Source organism: Pelmatolapia mariae, linkage group LG3_W, assembly GCF_036321145.2.
Source record: "Pelmatolapia mariae isolate MD_Pm_ZW linkage group LG3_W, Pm_UMD_F_2, whole genome shotgun sequence".
NCBI classification, from domain to species: Eukaryota; Metazoa; Chordata; class Actinopteri; order Cichliformes; family Cichlidae; genus Pelmatolapia; species Pelmatolapia mariae.
In genome coordinates this window covers 88,355,517-88,374,707 of record NC_086229.1, presented here as the reverse complement: position 1 = coordinate 88,374,707, position 19,191 = coordinate 88,355,517, and the positions used below count along the sequence as shown (strand labels likewise).

The 19,191-nt window shown below is 38.3% G+C and overlaps 1 protein-coding gene across 1 annotated transcript; it reads right to left on the bottom strand.

Moving 5' to 3' along the window:
* Positions 1-1,796: 1,796 nt before the first annotated feature.
* chrnb1l (cholinergic receptor, nicotinic, beta 1 (muscle) like) lies at positions 1,797-17,937 on the bottom strand. The gene is made up of 11 exons (XM_063465551.1): positions 17,838-17,937; positions 13,654-13,787; positions 12,122-12,166; positions 11,634-11,743; positions 11,165-11,273; positions 10,883-11,030; positions 10,546-10,731; positions 9,746-9,969; positions 7,448-7,626; positions 2,388-2,526; positions 1,797-2,238 (listed from the first exon to the last, which is right to left on the bottom strand). The coding sequence occupies exons 1-11, from the start codon at positions 17,935-17,937 to the stop codon at positions 2,098-2,100; spliced, it is 1,515 nt and encodes a 504-aa protein (XP_063321621.1). The 3' UTR covers positions 1,797-2,097.
* Between the last annotated feature and the right edge of the window lie 1,254 nt (positions 17,938-19,191).

The window sequence follows — 19,191 nt, the reverse complement described above, 5'->3', positions numbered from 1 at the left end:
GAAAATATATTTAATGCAACTTGCAGCTTTTTTCGGGCAATGTTACCACTTAGTTTTCTGTCATTTTAAACATATTTGTGGTTTATATGATGAACCAGTCGAGGTCATTTTGACCCCAATATAAAATAACTGAAATAATCACAGAAATTAGCCAAATAAACACCAGGCAATGCAAATATGTAATCTTGGTCCTGGGTCTGTCCTGGAGCTGTCTCACCTCCTCCTGGGACATGGCCAAAACATCTCACCCAGGAGGCATCCTGTGCAGATGGCCATACCACCTTAACTGGCTCCTTTCTATGTGGAGTAGAAGTGGCTCTACTCTACTCTGAGTCCCAAATGACCAAACTCCTAACCCTCACCCACTGCCCCAGTGCAAGATAGAAGTCATGACTTGACAAAGCCAACGGAACCACATCATTTGTCTGCAAATATTATGAACAGAGTTTTTATTTTCTGTGGCTGTAAAGGGACAAGAAACAACTTAATTAGACTAAAGCTAGCCAGACGGAATGGGCAGTTGTAGTATTTTCTGCATGCTATGCTTGCAATGAAAAAAGGAGCAAATAGTTTCAACCTTCCTGTCTGTGAATCAGGGGCAAAGGAAACTCTTTTGTTAACTAGATCTTCCAACTGAGTACTTGTCAGTCAGCAAATGGAGGTTTCCTAACTCCTAGAAAGGTCATTGCTGCTCAGAGTAAACATGTAATGTAGCAGTATCTGCCCTCCTTTTCATGTGTGGTATGACTGAGGCATGCTGCAGCTCTCACAGGTACAGTAGATCCAGCATTGTCTCCAATGTTCTGATAACTTCCAGTCTGGGAACTTCCCCATCCAGGTGATGAAGTCTTTTTTTTTTTTTTTTTATGACTATCAGCATGCACCTAGTCCCCTGGACACGGTGTGTTAATTTAGGGCCCATGACAAATATTAAGTAAACAAATACTTCCGTTTATTAAAACTGCAGAGGTGGAATTGGGTGCTTTCAACTGGGGTCCCCTGGCACCTCAAAACATTTGTATTTGTAAAAAGCACTAAGCAAAGCAGGAATAGAAAACAACGATTTCACGACACTGACAAAGTCATAAAAATCGGAATGATAGAAAAAAAACACGTGCGAGATATTACAAAAATATATCTGTTGGGTTTGGGGTGTATGGACCCCAGTGATTCGGATTAGGGCTAAAGAAATATGATAAAATAGTTAAACGCTTTGCATCTAACCCTTCCTCCCTTCCTTCCACAGAGAATATAATAAATTGAGCATTCTGTTTTTTCTATAAATATGTTTTCCTTTTTTATCTAATCTTATGAACCTTTAGAATATTAAAAGTATTAAAGTGACATACTCTTTCTCTTCACCAATATAAACTAGTCATACATTTCTGGTTAAGGTAAATAAAAAATACAGAAATGATCATTAATGCTAGATAAATGATTTAAACACTACAGAGTCAAATGTACTTATTTGGGTTTTAGGAAAATTGCACTGTTAAAAGCATAGTTTACACCATTCATAAGTACAGAGCACATATATATCTTAATATTTAGTTGTAGATAAAAATTAAATATTCTTAAATTATACATGCAAAGGCATACGCAAAAACACGCCTCTTTAAAAATACCTTTCTTTCCTCAGCAGTGACTCTATCTTTGAACATTATGTCACTGCCCTCTACTGCCAAAAGTTCAACATTACAGTCCCAGAATCTGACCACAGTTACATGTCAAAGGGCAACAGAGTCAAAAGCTAACTACTGTATTTCAAATTACATTAAACATGAGTGTTACAAAACACCAAACAAACAAGTATTTCAAGTGTTAGACTAAAAAAAATGAAAAAAACGATCACACATTGTTATATAGAGTTATTTGGATCATTTAGAGAAATCACTGTTTTACACGATTTCTGTGGCATGAAATCACAGGCATGCTTCTACTTGTTAAGTTAATTACAAAGCATTTCAGAGGCTGACCACACACCTATGGAATAGATATTATGGAAAGTCAGATCTGGGGATCTCGGAAAGCACCAACAAGAAGTAGAAAAAGTAGCATCAATGAATCAAACTCCAGCTGCTGTGCATATGGAATCCACTATGGGAAGGGGTTGTCAGGTGTGTAATTGAAACTGGCATCCAGGAACATAGCCAGAGTTCCCAGGGTGGTGATGATGACAAACAACCACAAGAAGAGACGGTCCACCACCAGGGCGATGAACTGCCAGTCTCCTGTCAGCTGCAGAGAACGCACACACGCAGACACAAAACTGAGTCAGCAATGTACTGTACGTAGGTAATGTCACAAGAACATCGCTAGGGCATGTCTGGAACAATCTGTACTCAGGAACTGTAGGCAGAGTGAATAACAAGCTGCTTGACACTCACCGAGTCATCCGTGTCCTGCTTCTTCAGCTGGTCGGCCATGTATGTCACAGCAGCGATGGCTGACTTCAGATTGGGAGGGAGGATCAGACAGAAACTGTCAGTGTTGGGGACTCTCTGGAGCTGCACTGTGCTCTCACACCTGAAACACAGAGAGGGAGAACGTCAGCAAAGAAGATGGAAAGTAGAGTGAAAACAAAAATGCTCAGAATAAAGGTAAAGTCACAGCAACTTTGTGGACCTTTTCTCATAACCCCCACAGGAACTTCTCCTTTAGAAGACTTTATTATTGAAAGATGAGACAATAATCATTTTATTTCTCAAGGAAACACATGTACATTTCAAGATCTTTAACTAGCTTTTATATGCTATATGTTATGCAGCTTAAAAAGCAATACCAAGAGTCTGCAGTCATGCTCGTAGTTGCCTTCGTGTTTGCTAGTTTATGCTAACATGCTCACACTGACAATGCTAACACGCTAATGTGTAGCAGCTAGAGCTTTTTTTGACCCTTCACACTGTCTTAGTTTAGCATGTTAATGTGATAACATTTGGTAATTATAGCACAAAGCATTAACCCTCATCCTCCCAACATATTTAACATACACAGATTACCGACTGGGCTCTGTGTAGATCTCAACAATCATAACAGTAGCTACATAATAATCTTAAAACGTATTTCGTCTCAAAGTATTATTCATTATGTATTTAACATCTTGTAAAAATATTGTTGTTTTATTACATTATTACTTAAAAGCTTCTTTAACACTGAATCTTGAGTAATTTTAAGTAAGCATTAATTGTGTTGTTGTTGTTGATGATGATGATGATGATGATGATGATGATGATAATGATTTAACTAATCTGGGACATTTTGATTCCAATATAAAATAAATGGAATAAACACACAACCAGTCAGCCCAGCATGTTCTAGGTGAAGCTGTGTGCTTTTGACTGGTGTCCCAATTTAGATTCCCTAATTAACCTAACTCCATGCATGGTTTAATATTTATAATAGCAGTTACAATATGAGATTCAAATCAAAACCCCTCTTACTTTATACTATAAGACAAAGAACAATGTGTTTTCCAAAGAAAACCCATTCTAACCTGGAGGATATCTTGCCGCTCGAGCTTGTCACAAAAACACTTAGACACATGTCCTCTGCGAGAAATTAAAAACTGTAGTAACAACCTCACAAATGTTTCAAAACCTGAGATTTATGTTGCGTATGTCACGAGTCACTGTGCAGCGTGGTTAATCTCTGCTAAAACAAAGCATGACTCTGTTTAGACACAGAGATATCTGTCTTGTCTCTTTATAACATACAGAATGTGTCTTTGTGTGTCCTTGACCCAGACAGGCTTCCTGCAGCTCCTCTAAACACTGAGTGACAGCAGCAAACTCCAAGCAGAGGGGTTAACGTTTACGTGATGCAGTAACATTTGACTTCTTCATTCTTCTTCTCACACAGCTGTTCCATAAAGCGAAACACATGGGCTGACACAATCTTTATATTTATATTAGGCCTCTTTTATTTTTGTGATAGGACGGTCGAACAGACAGACGGAATAACATGCAGGAAATGGACCAGGGAAGAGTCAAACCGCTGTTACAGCCATTCGGCATAAGGGAAAATGGTGGAGAGAGTTCATACCTTTCTTTTGAGAACAGTTACGTTGTACTCAAACTTATGTTTGCACCCACTAGATTCACATTGTTTTCATTCTTCATTATATGAAAACATGTAGATAACATGGATGCATATCATGTAACAGGCTGGCTGGGCACCACAGTGCACCTGTCACACTGGCACCATCACTACATATCTGCAGTCTATGTATATGGTGTATAGTTGTTCAGTGTGAGAGTTGATAACTAGCACCAGAATGAGGACGGCGTCAGTAAGGAAGCAGGACGCGTTACAGTAAGACAGCCTGACAACAGATGGATAGGACAGTAAAAATGAACCAACTCCCATAGGAAGGCTGGTGCTGGTGTATGCATCCGTGTGTGTGTGTGTGTGTGTGTGTGTGTGTGTGTGTGTGTGTGTGTGTGTGTGGTTATTTGTGTGCTTGCAGATCAGTTCAAAGGTAAGAAGTGGTCCACACGCCACCCACATTCCACAGCTTGTATTCATTACCACAGATTCATGGAGTCCTCACTGTGACAAACACACACACAGGCACATGTATATACTGTACATTGGGACTGTAACTAAACCATCATGTAAATATATCTATATTGACTTTAACTCTTATTAGAGGGGAAAAAACATTAAAAAAATAAAAAAAATTCCCCCAAACTGCATGCTTCCTTCAAGATGTGGGAATAGAACATGTATGCACTTTATAACAAGCACACAGAGTTTGGAATAGTATAAAGTTGTCTCATATCACCAAACATCCACAAAATTCTTATTCAATAAGCAACAAGTCTGATAGTCAACTGATAAGTAAAATCAAGTTACAGTGTGTTGCTTCATTTTTCACAGAACCGGATGAGACAACAGACATATAGATGAATCATGTCTGTATTTCTATGAGAGCACAGCCACCATCTCTCCCACATCTAACACGACAAAAGCCTCCTATGCCTCTATCACTCAGCACCAGCTTTCCCTTCCACTCATCTATTCTTCACTGTCCCTCGAGCTCCTTTTTGTGGGATTACCCCCTAATGCCAAACCTAAACAGAGGCTTAGTGGCTGGCGACTGTGGATGTGGGTGTGGGGCTTAGCTGGGGCTGAATGTGATGCCTTTGGAACAGGATGAGAGCTGTCCAGTACAAGATCTCATTCAGGGGACTGTGAAGCTGATTATGAGGCAAGACCCATGAGGCAAGGTACCAGCTGATGAGCCAGAATGAAGCAGGTAACATAAAGACATCATGTTTCTAAGCAACTACACTCTTTCTGGTTATCTTGAGTAGCTTATCTCACCCATTCTTAACTACTGCTAATGACAATATGAAGCAAAACATGAACAATCCTAAAACTACATTATGACACAGGGCTTTAACATGCACATGCACATTCTAGTCATTTTAGTAAAACAGTTAGCTGAGCATCTGGATTGAATTGTTGATGCATTTCAGAAAACATATAAAATAATTACCATAACTTGCTCAAATTCATCATCTGACCGTTAATATCATTGCACGTTCCACAGTTCATCAGTGGTAATAGGTATTATAATGTTTCAGTCAGGACTGAAGAAGTGGACCAGATTAGTGGAATCTCATTTGTATAGCACCAAATCACAACAACAGTTGCCTCAAGGTGCTTTATGCTGCAGCATCAATAAAAACACAAATTTGTATTTTGATTCTGTAACATATAATGTTTATTGCTGTCAGCGTTAATCTCGTTAAAATTACATTAACGCCGTAACCGCATTAACGCGGCAAATCACTGCTAGCGAGTGCGTGGGACTGTACGGCGTCAACGCGTTAGCGCAGTTAGCTTGTTAACGCGTTAATGCTGTGCAGCCCCACGCACAGGGTGATCTGCGCTAACTCGCTAACGGAGATTTGCTGCATAATGCGGTTATGGCGTTAATGTCATTTTAACGAGATTAACACTGACAGCACTAATTAATGTTATATGTTATAATCCAACTTGTGGAGATTTGAATATATATTCTGTATTTCAGGCATGCCTTTGAAGCATCCAATACATTCTGAATTAGTACGACAATTCAAAATAGTTTAAGGTGTCTTCTTAAAAACACCTTTAACACAATCTTATTAGATATGATATCAGAAGGCTCAAGGAGATGTGTTTACTGTTGCAGTCTTGACAGATCCTCTGAGCTTCTGCAATGATGGCTATAATTCTGCCAACTCCAGCACACAGTGTACTTTACTATAATAGCTGATCTGGCACCAGATCCAACATTCACACTTTGGCACACTCTACAAAGGAGATTCATGCCCACACTGGCTTTTATTAACGTTAATAGAAATAGCTTTCCCCATCAGGATCTGCACATCTCAGCTTAGAAAGAGGCTGAATCAGGATGAATTAGCCTCAGGGTCAATACTTCAGCTCTGTGGTTCTTAATATTCTTGACAGGCGCTAGAACTTTTTGGCAGTCTATCTTTATTTGATGATATAAACCAATACATTTAATACCATCAAACATGTTACATTTTTGCCTGAAGAAAAATGAATATTTGTAAAAGTTTTCTGCTATAGAAAAACTTTGTGTGGAGACTGTCTTACCAACTTTGCTGATGTGCATATCACAAACTACTTATTTCTATTTCTTAGTTATTTACTGCCTTGAAAAAAAACTGCCCCTTCATTTTTTTCACAACCATTCACAGACCTATTCGCTGGTTAAGACCTGTTTTAATAGTTAAAGTTAGAATTTAGCTTAGGGATGGGGAAAGGTTTCACCTATATAGTTGTGATGGTTTTTGTTTTAATAGGTTTGGGAATGTTACAACTAAAACTTCTAAGCCTTTAATCCTTAAAGGTCAAAGATCAACCTGTGGCATTCAACCCTAACCCTATTCTGGTGCAGTATGTCATTTTTTTTTAACTTATATTAAAAACGATTCACTTAAATGTTGGTTATCAGGGAAATAGAATATCTTAATTCTAACTGGCACCCATCAAAATCTGTTCATATTCTTCCCAAAAGTACGTTTTGGTTGGTGTCAGAATGGGGTCGGGGTTAAGGTTAATTTCACCTCTGAGGAGCAATGTCAATACATTTTGTTTCAGAGAGAGCCTTACAACCACATATGTGTGAGTTAGAGTTAAGCTTCTTCCACAAATACCAGAGCAAGCAGTATCCACATGACTTCTGCACAAAATCTGAGATCTGAGAAGAGCTAATCAAAATGACAACAAGCCAACTACTGTTTCCTGGCAATAAACCAAAGAAGTTTGAAGTAGATTCGCTCAGCGTTTGTCAAGGAAGGTCACAAATAGATGGACAAAGCTTTTGTGAATTATTAATAAGAAGAAAATGAAGTAGATATTTTTGGATACTCATACAATTTCATTTAGACACGATCACACCACAATAGATTGCTTTTTTTCTTTGTCATACCTGCCTCGCCAAGGTAAGACAAGATCAGGGTTGATCTTGCGAATGAAATACTCTCCTCCTGGCTGTCGCCCATTGTAGCTTTGAATAGGTGTGTCATCAGCAGATTCCTCTTCCAACAAGGGTTCCTCTGGTTTTGGCCTCATCATGCCAATGTATTTAGGCAGGAAATGTATGAACACCTGAAAAATTTAATGGAGGAATTCAGTGGTTTCACAGAGGTTTGTACTTTTGTGTCAAGCTGACCCAACTTAACCCAAGCATAAATTACAACTTTATAGAAGGTATCTGTTTTACTCTGTGGCTTTACATGTAATGTCACTTTTCAAACAATGAATTCAGACAAACTACAATCAACAACTACTTAAGTTAACACACTTTTGCAAAGTGCCTAATAATAAGAGTCAGCAAAAATTCAGAAGCTAATTGCTATCAGATTGTTAACTTTGAATGTCAACACTCATTCACTTGTATCCATTTTTGCCATCTGTAAGTGGTGCATTTTTATGTCCTATCCAACAAAAATTCATACTAACCTTCGTATTTTTATCATATGCTTGCATACTTTCAAATTATTGATTTATAATGTGCACAAAACCCTTTTTAATGAATCTGTGGAACGTGGTTTGGTAAATTCTCACCTGCTTATTCTGCTGTTTTGCTATTCTGGTAATGCAGTTAAACATAATGAACCTTTATTCATTAATTATCAATCACATTTCATGTGTATAATAATAAATTAACACTATACACTGCTCTGCATTTTTTGATAATATAATATTAACGCTCTAAAGTTTAAGCCATCATATTTGGGAACCCTGTATTTTTTGGGACAAAAGACAAAAGAACTACTTCTGGGGGAAAAATGTGAAAAGTTGTTCTTTGTTGCCTGTTTGCAAGACTTGAAAGAACAATTTGGTAAAAACACAAGTGAAATATTTTGATTGGCTAAAATTAGGGTTGGGCAGGGCTAGGGCAGTCACAGATGGCCCAGCAGTGTAAATGTGAGCTTACAGTTAGAGAAAAATAAAGACAAAGTCTTCTTAACCCTCCTGTTATGTTGGCTGTCGAATTGACCCATTCTAGTGTGAAATGATCTACAATAAATAGTTCAAAGTATTTTTTTAAAATGTGAAACTTAATAAGTGTAATCAACATAAAAAAAAGGAAAATGGTTCATTTCACATATTTGTAACTTGCATGTTCATAATACATAGATACTGTTTGGGTCAATTTGACCCCGCAGTGAAAGTGGAGGTTAAAAGAGGTCAAAAGTGTCAAACACCATTTGTTTCTTGGACACTCAGCAGGAACTGAACAAAACATATAAAAATTCTCTGCAAGGGAGTCGTAACAATGTTACACTCTGCAACTACATATGACATACTCGCCTTTCAGAGTTTTACAAAACGAGCAGCAAGTAAACAGTTGACAACCTGGAGGCTCTGGAACTCAACTTTGATCATAGAAGAGGAGGATGTGTGAAGATAAAGACCACGTTGAGGTCATTTCAGAGTCTGATGATTCTAATTATGAACCAAATGAAGAAACTGCTATTCTTATCCATCCAAGCAAGACAATCACATCAAAAAATGATGAAATATAGTGGTGCCAGGACCCACTAGAATGGCAGTGACGTGTGACAGACATCAAGTCAGCTTTTGAGTTAGTCATGCCCAACTCAATGCAGGAAATCATTCTCAAAATGGCTTATCTAAAAGGGGAGTATATGTTGGGGGGAGAATAAGAAGGAGCTGCATAAAATTCATTTACAAGGATATACATGAATATTTGGGGGTCCTCATGCTCAGTCAAAGGACAAATCAGAAGCCTGTTTGTGGGATGCAGTGATGTATATTATGTACTACAACGTCTCTGGAGACTCAGTATTTTCTCCCATTTCATAACGAGTGCTGTCAGATGGGAGACAGATAAGGTGACAGTTATTATTACCCCATAAAAAAATAATAATGTTAAAGAGTTTTTTTTAATAATCAGTGTCATGAAAAACTATTATTTTTTATATATAGGTCTTTCCAACGTACTTAAAAAAAAAAGATTTACTTTTTTTTGTAAAAATATATCCTCACTGAACCATGACCTGTAAGACAAAGCCATAACTAAACATGCCCTGGGTCAGGGACACAAAACACTTTGCTGCACCTGAGAAACTGACATTACAGGACAGTTAAATTACATATAAAGTAACCTTTATGATATCCTCAAAGTTTAACTATATCCATAAAAAAAATTATATGTGATCAAATTCTTACATAAACATTTTAGATGATTATTAAATACCTTTCGGACCCAGTTTGGCATGATGTGTGTGCTGGGTGTTCGGTGATGCAGGTTGAGGACTACCACACTTAGGATGACAGAGAAGGTCACCAAGATCATAGTGAACATGACATAGTTGACAATAATTGGGATGCCGAGGGAAGTCTCTGGGACCTTGTCAGCCAGCAGCAACATGAAGACAGTCAGAGCAATGAGGACGGAAATGGAAAGAGTCATTTTCTCTCCTGCAAAGAAAAGGGACAAGTTGACAAATTAATTATGACAGTAAGGTAGAAAACATTTTTTCTTTAGACAGTGTTATACTAACAAGAGCAGAATTCAAGACATTAAGGAACTTGCTATCAAGAGACTTGCTGATATTTATCAGACTCAGACTAATTTCCATCAATTTCAGGGTTTAGCAATTGGCTCTAATCTGGTTATACACTGAGGTACTATATCAAACTGCTATTTTTTAGTTAGTGGTATCTTAGGCCGAGCAGCTTGCTAGGTTTGTTATACACTTGTAAAAACCCTGAAGCTTTCCGTTGAATATGTTCTGCTTTGTTGTTTGTTTTTTCATTGGCAGTGAAGCATTATTATGAAATGTGTCTGCAAAAAGACAGTGAGTAACAATGATCCATCATTCTCCTTCAATGTATAGTAGATCAATACAGTTCTTTAAAGGTCGCCATGACTTACAAAGCAGCTGAAATTAGACACATGCTTCTTGTCATGAGATTAGGCAGTGTTTCACTTCCTATGCTCGCTCTTGGCAATGATGTGTAGTCATAATGTCACAACATGTCACATGTGCTGACCTGCTCCAGGAGGCAGGTAGAAGACAAATATAGCCAACACGCTGGTGAGGATACAGGGCACAATGATGTTGATGATGTAGAAAAGAGGCTTCCTCTCTATGATGAGATAGAAGGTGATGTCCTCATACAGGTCCTCCTTAACGTTCTTTCTTGTTGGTTTGTGACAAATGGCCCATTCACCATTCTCTGTCCAAGATGAGGCGCAAGGAGAAGAAGTTAAGTGTTAAGATGATTTATTCTAAATCAGACACATTCTAAATAAGAAATGTGCGTACAGAACATGTAAAGGTTCACAAAAACAGGACAAATACTGAATAGCGTCACTACGTGCACCAACCAGTGAAAGCGTTCTCATCTATTACAATCTCATGGATCTCTTTGCCGTCATCATCCAGAAAGTATTGCAGGTCAACCTCAGAGGAATCATAGGTGTATGAGCGGAAAATCATGCTGCAGTTTTGCCAGTCAAATGGGAAGTACGCCACCTATAGATTGTTAAATGAAAGTCATCATATCATTTTGAAGATGACTCTCAAAAAAGCTCCAAGGAGGAACCGTCTATGCACTGGTACTGTTTCAATGGAAACGAGGTTGTAAAAGATGAAAGCTTAGACTGTACCTCTATAGAGCAGGAACTGCGGTAGATGGCGGGTGGAAGCCAGTTAACAGTGCCGTCACTGTAAACCAAGACGTTGACGTACAGAGCCACATCAAACTGGCCATCATTACTGAAGGAAGAGAAACGTGACATTTATTGAGACAAAGTATCTATCCTATCACAGTATCAATCCAATACCAATGTTGGTGTTGATTGATCTGACACTATGTGACGTGTTCAAACGAATACTATGATTGGTTTGATTATAATCCAAACAGACAAATTAAAAAGTTCATCTTGACAGGAAGTCAGGGGATCATTGAACTTATTATAAATCATCCAAGAAGAAACATGAATTGGCAGTACTTCTCAGTACTTGAGATATTCTAAGCCTTGGCCAAATGTGGTGGACCAACCTCGTCTTTAGGGCAGGCACTCTGTTAGTCATGATACAAGATGTTGTAAGTGTGAGCGCAGTCAGGACACTCACTTGTTTATGAGGTAGATGTCAGGTCGCCACACCTTGTTGGGAGGAATTCTCAGAACATTAATGTTGTCATATTCAGCTGGGTTCCAGGAAAGCCTGTAGTCTGTCCACGCCTGCAGGGATGAACAAAAGGAGAAAGGCAAAGTGAATCACGAAAAAGAAAAAGTAAACAGCCGAACAGACAACAGGTGATGTCCCTGTCATTCCCATCTTTGATTCTCCAGCCTGTGGCAAGTCATTAAATCCCACTGACATAAACATTCACAATCAAACACACATACTCTCACAAACAGAGCAGCCATCCTGAAGTCTAATCAGCGAGGGCAAGGGAGCGAACTGAGACAGTGAGTCAGAGAAAAAGAGAGATAAAACATGAAATAATTTGTAGTTATGAAAAGTGGCAAGTCCATTTGAGGGCAGAGCGAAGGAGCACAGGAGAGAGGAGTCAGAGCAAGGCTCACTAATGAAGATGAATGTTTTCATGCTCATACCAGATTCATGAACACGTTAGTCGTCATCTCGCCGTTCTTCTCATTCTGCAGTGGGATAATAACAGGGAGAGGGGTGGACGTACGTACATTAGTGATGCCACCATATCTTGTTGTGTATGACAGTACCATTACTTTCAGACCTCCTCTATTGAAACTAATCGAAAGAGATGAGTGGTGATCCTGGTTCTATTCAAACTCAGCAATCAAATTACATTTTAGGTAAAAGATAGGGTGGGAATGTATTTTAGACATGGTGTAGAAGCATGCAATGCTTTGAAGTATTTGTTTCCTTCCGTTCTTTAGTATATTTTTTTCACAGTTACATATTTCCAATCATTAAAATAATTTTAATATTAGATAAAAAAAATAAATACAAATTACAGTTTTACCCGGTGCTATGTAAAGAAAACTAATTGCCCCTTAAATCTAATTACTGGTTATGCCCTCCTCAGCAGTATGAACTGCAATCAAGCGTTTGTGATAACTGGCAAAGAGTCTTTCGCATCACTGTGTAGAAATTTAAACCACTCTTCTTTGCAGAATTGTTTTGATTTGGCCACAGTAGAGGGTTTTCAAACAATGCATGGCAAGTTTAACGTCTTTCAAAAGCATCTCAATTGGAAATAAGTTCAGACTGCTTTCTTTGAGCCAGTCAGAGTTGGACTTGGATGTATTCTGGATCATTATCCTCAAATATGCTTTAGCATTGGACATTGTTCCACCAACTACAGCAAGTCATCCAAGCCCTGAAGCAGCTCCGGACCATCACTTTACCACTACCATGTTTGACTATTGGTATGATTCTTTTCATGAATTCTGTTAATTTTACAACAGATGTAACTAGACTCAGACCTTCCAGAAAGTTCCATTTTTGTCTCATCAGTCTACAGAATATTTTCCCAAAAGTCATAAATATGTTTAAAGGACAATGTGAGATGAGCCTGTGGTGCTGTTGTTGTTGTTTTTGGTCAGCAGTGGTTGTCGCCTCAGAACTCTCCCTGGATGCCATTTTTGCTCATTCACTTTCTTATTGTTGAAACATGAACACTGAACTGAACTATGACAAGTCAGGCCTGAAGGTCTTTAGATATTGTTCTGGGTTCTTTTGTGATCTCTTTGATGAATTGTCAATATGGTCTTGGAGTAATTTTGTTAGGCCAACCAGTTAGAAATGGCTTTGATGTCAACGACTTTGTATGTCAATGGTTTCATTAGATCCTGGCATGTTGTGCTGCTGTTTGAGATCTTTTAGCTTACTTCACTTTGTCATAGTTTCAGTTTAAGTGATTTCTTCATTTGAGAGATCACGTAGGGCCAAGTAAGTTTGCATAGTCTTGTTGCAGATTGAGAAAGGGGTTTGGCATTTCATTTATTGTGCTGTAATATTTTTGGATTTCGAAATAGCTAAAAATTCAGTTTAAACTGGTACTTATAAAGCTAGCCCTATCCTGAATCCTTAACTGGTAGGATGTAGAATATTTTGTTTGCATGTCTGAGCACATATTTGCACATTGTTTATGTTGTTCATTTACCAAGCTGACAAGCTGAGAGAGGGTCATCCCCACCCGCACCGTCACCTTCTCCTCCCAGTAACGAGCTGGTCTCACTTTCATGTTGTAGTTTTCAAATAGCTTCTGATGAAGCCTTCTCTCTGTTTCAGAGGCTCCTGCATGAAGGCATATATGCAGAGATATAGTATAATGAAGAGAAAATGATAAAAAAAAAAAAAAAACATCTGCAAAAGGAACAGCAGTGATATTAAGAACAAAAACGCAACAAAGAAAAAGGAAGGATGAAAATCTGGTGAAGGGAAGAAGTGATGAAAGTAAAATAACTGGAGAGACAGCAAGGCCTTAGAGATCCTATAAAACAAATAGATCTTTCAATGTGAAATTTTACATTTTATTCATGAACTAACAAAAAAAGAAATGGCACTGGAGTCACAAATAAAAATTCTGCAATGGCATAGATGGCAATTATCTCACCAATGCCCTTAAAGAGTCCGTCATCAGGCCTATTGTAACTGTGCAGGTTACTACAGTTACATAGTTGTAGAAAATTAGAAATGCCTCATCCATGTTTTTGTGTCTTCCAGGTTTGTGTTTTACTCTAGTATTAGCAAGCAGAAGATGCAGAAATCTGAGCTCTTTACTTTACATTAGAAGAAGATGACTGGACTTTTTCATCTAGGTTCTAAAGTTATCATTCTGTTCTGTCACATAAAACATTACAGTGATAGATCCTCATATCAAACCTGGACAAGTCTCAAATAATGATGTCAGTGTGTGTTTAAGTAATCTCTGTGAGCCAACAGCTCTGTCTCTCATCCGCTTGTTTCAAATGTGAATCTTACAAAACAGCAGAGCTGGGAATTAGTATAATGTCTATAAATGAATGTAAATGTTCTATGACCTATTTTATTACAAATGAAAGTAAAACATTGACCTTAGATCTATTACCACTTAAAAGTTTTACTTTTGTTAGATTGTCACTTGCATATTTTTGGCATGTTCAAAGGTGCTATAGAAATAAAGTTTAATTGACTAAAAAAAAGCACAAAGAGAAAGGCTTGAACAAGTCTTAGCGTATGTGAGTGAGATAAAGTTCACAACACAAACAAGTCACATGTTGATTTGTGGATTTGAGTCACTGACACCAAACCACAGCATGTTTGCTCTTCAGGAATCATTGAGTCAGACCTGCAGTGGTTTGAGGTTCAGTTCCCACTGAGATTAGCTACGCTAAAAATATCATCTAATCTATATTGTGGACAGACCGCTGCTCTGTTATGTTGTTCATACTCAAACACGTATCAGCAGGCTACTTATTATTATTATTTAGAATTTATAATTATTCTGAATATGAATACTGCATTTGTGAGATATGGTCGATTTACATGAGCAAATAAAAGTGATAGATCTAAAGTTTATGATTATAAAGGGACAAAAGACATAACAGCAGTGTGAGATAAGGCAGGATAGGACCCAAAACACAACTTTATTGCTGGAATTACAGAATACAAATTTAAACTGGGAATATGCTAGGAGTCAAACTAACACACAGGCAGAACACACAGCCAGGGAATGAGGGAGAGCACGACAAAACGCACAAGGAAATGCAGACAGTATAAACACAGGGAATCAAGGCAGAGTGGAAACACCTGGGAAACACAGCTGGATAATAATCTAACAGGCGAGTGAAGCAAACCATGAACCATCAGTTTTGCTTCATGACCATGAAGCACACTGTCAAAATAAAACAGGAAGCATGAGAAACACACACTGAGATTCAGACTGACTAACTACAGGGAACTGGGGGACGAGGGAACAAGACAAGACATGGAGACACAGAGTGACGGCAAGAGAACGAGAGACAGAACTGAACATACATAACAAGACATGATAGACTCCACAGGTAGGCAGCACCAACACTGGGTCAGAGACCCAGGACCACGACAATCATATTTTTCACTATGCTTTTTAGGAAATCCATCCTTCTACTTGTGTTGTTCTTTTCAATAATGTGTAGGACAGAACAGCTACGGCACGGCTTAAAACTAACTAACTAAAAGAAATACATTGATTTGTTCAAACATTTCAATGCTGTCATGGATCTCCAGGTAAAGTTTGCAGAAAGTGTCTAAAACTGTCAACGCAAATCTAAGCTGAAGATGTAGATCTTGATTTGTATATGCATGCCATGATGTGTACTTTTGTATACTTGTGCCCAGGCACCTAAATTAGTAATGAAATCTATAATGTCATTATACAAACACATTACACAAGTTTTACAAATACTGAATACTTAATAAACTGAGGCATAAATAAAAATTTGTAATCAACTTAATTTATTTACTGTTTTACTGTTATACTGTATTCAACATCTGTTGAAAAGAAAGAATATTTGAAAACTGGAAATCAGCCTATGCTGGAGCTCAAACCAAGACATGAATGCATGTGTCAGATTAACACAGATAAAAGACATTTCGCTCAACCCAAAGCTGTTTTGTTCTTAGTTTGTGTCCATGAGGAGACAATTATGATAAAAGTGAAGAAATATTAATCAACATCAGTTTCTTAAATACCAAAAGAATTGTTCTGAGGGAGAAAACAAACCAAACCAAAATAAGAACAGAAAAAGCCATGTTAAACTTTCCACTAGAAAGAAGAACATATAGTCATGTAAAAAATAAAGTTTTCATAGGACTCAGAATTCCCTGAGAGCTTTTAGTTAAGACCACTTTTTAAAAAGTTATGAGAAGGTCTGGTTCTTGAAAGCCAAAATATAAAGAAATTAAGGGCGGCTCAAAACTTTTGCGCAGTACTGCAAATTAACTGCATCAGTTGAATTGTACTTAGACATTATTATTATTATTATTGTCATTTAATCTCTGTCAAATTAATACATTTTAAAAAGACAATGTCATAGAAGTCATGTATCACAGAAAGTTCAGCATTAGGGACTCTTTCTTTCCGAATATGCGATTAAACAGCATGTGGCAAAGACAGAGGACAGACGGGACACGAAAAAGAAGCAGGGCAGGTGCTGGTGGTGTACGATGGGTAGCAAAGGTGACTGAGCTAATGTAATTGATATGTAGTAAGGGAATAGGATCAAAGGGATGGCTGAGATACCAGCTCCATCGGGGACAAAATTAGATTCTGATTAACGAACAATGATGTGTTAATGTGATTCATTATATGTTCCAGAGGAGAAGAAGGAGGCCACTCTTGTTTTCAAGTGGACAACATCTGTGAAAGCACGTAAAATACAGGCTTTGTTCCCCTGGGACTGCAGTTTTATCGCTGGTGAAACATACCTGTAAATCCACACTGGCTGTAGGGAAAAAGGTCAAGAAATTGCCACAATCATGGTGGAATTCACCTGTGCAGCTTTTTTTCATTCATTTATTTCTTTTGCTTTCCACTCACATTATGGTGTCAGGAGGTCAAGGTTATTGTAGGGTCTTTACCTTACTATAGAAAGTGCCTTGAGGGAACTGCTGCTGTGAATTGGCACTATATAAATAAAACTGACCTTGAGCTGAACCTGGTTAAATCAATTTTAATCATGATTTTAACGCCTAGCCTTTCCCACTCAAAAATGGGGGAATTAAAAAAAGAACATCAAGAAAAAAAAAACAGGAGATGGAATCAATAGCAATTTAACTGGAGTGACAGGGTGAAGTTGTGGATGTGAGATACGTGTGTGTTATCTGTTCTGACTGGAGCTGTCTGATTCAAAATATGCCTCGATTCCTCCACATGAAAACAGATTCCCTTCGATCCCACCAGGAAATAGGTAGCAGTTAGGACACATAGACGAATAGGAGCACTGCAACGCAGGTCACCAGCAACCATGGCTGTTTTTTGTTTTTTTTTTGCAACCATGGCTGTTTGTTTTTAGTTGAAGTTAAAAGTTAACGGCAGTTTTCCATTTTTTTATGTTGTTCCTTTGGGGTTTTTTTTAGTATAATGAACATTTCACTATGTAGGTTTTGATTTAGATGGAAGAGAAACATCATGTCTCTCTTCTGAAAATACTTATTAGTAATCATGCTGCTATTAGTTCCAGGGATGCTCATTAGCCAGACTTATGTGGCCAGATTATGTGACATTTAATCAGCTTAGCATGATTCATCTTAAAATCTATTTTTAAACATCCTCAAACCATGAAAACTAATGGCACACACTGGCATTCCTAAAAACGCCCTTACCAGTGAAAGTAAGGCAAAAGCAGCCACACACGAAGAGAAAGGTATTCATCCTCATGCTAGTGCTCAGGTACATCTTCATTTGTCCAATAATGGCAATCATGACATCTTCTGGACTCTTTGTTAGCCAACCAAAGGCTCTTCTAGCGGCCACAGCCAGTCACGTCCCACCTTCACCTGGATAAATGGTCACCCCCTAAAAGCTCAGGAAAATCAGTGCTCTGCTCCAGCTGGGTTACAGCTAGTTAACACCCCGAACGGCACACGCTCTTCAGCTAACGACCCTGTCTCCTGTCCTTTCGTCTCTTTTGTGGCCATGACTCTCTGGGTGAAACCATGACCTGATTGGATGGATGTGCTGGGGGGGGTGCGCTTGTACTAGGAACTCTGAGGGGCAGGCACCTGTTGGTGCTCACCAATCTGAGGTTAGCACTGCGGGGATTGTGTGTGGGAGTAAGAGGAAGTGGAGGGGGTGGTATGGCTATGTGCTGTGGGTTATGACAATGGAGATATTTTTGGGAAGTTGATTGGGGGGTTGTCGGTAGGCGAAGGATGATTGGTGGTGCTATAAAGCTGACGTGGGTCATGCTGTAGGTGGCTTCTCTGGCTCTCTTAACTTTTAATGCCTGCTTGATCCCTTCAGCTATTCATCTTCCCTGGTAAATCAAATCTTCTCTACCTCCTTCAAGGCTTTAAATATTCATTTTCAGCCTCCCTCCTTAGGGGTTGTTGCAGTCATACCCACTGCACTGTGCTGTGTGTGGTATCATCTGGCCATTATATCCCTGAGTTAAATTGGTTTTCAAATATTAAGCAGTTTTACTGAAAAGGTTAACAATAAAAAAATATTAAGCTCATTAGTTTTACAGGAATAGCTTGTCATCAAAGTTTTATTTTATGTCCTTTAAACAGATGTGCAAAAGTATCCTGGGGGGAAAAATGCAGTGATTTAAAGGTACTATGTGTGGAATTATGACTTCCCAGCTGCTGCCCCTAGTGGTCTGACACCAATAAGAGCAGTTTATCTCCACCAAGACTCAAAACTTCATCCATATCATGCAGGAACTGAGCCCCAGGATCCAGAAGGATCCTGATCATTTGGTCAGTGTTTTTAATTTTAGCTTAATATTGTCTCTGTGTCCTTGCATTGATATAGAATCCTTCCAAACCCATCTTTTACTCAGATCCACCATTTTTTGAGTAATCCTGAATATAAAGAGGGAGACAGCGACGAACCACCACAAACACTGAATTTATTGTCTGATTTTTCTACAAATCAAAAGTAGCAAAATCGATTATGCAATCAACAGAATTTAAAATTAAAAAATAATTTTAACCCAAAACAATATTTCAAGAC

Coding starts and splice junctions, on each gene's coding strand:
- chrnb1l (XM_063465551.1), bottom strand. CDS start 17,937: ATGATTGCCATTATTGGACAAATGAAGATGTACCTGAGCACTAGCATG. Junction 12,167..13,653: donor TCTCTCAGCTTGTCAGCTTG/GTAAATGAACAA, acceptor ATCCCACTGCAG/AATGAGAAGAACGGCGAGAT. Junction 7,627..9,745: donor TGCCAAACTGGGTCCGAAAG/GTATTTAATAAT, acceptor TAAATTTTTCAG/GTGTTCATACATTTCCTGCC.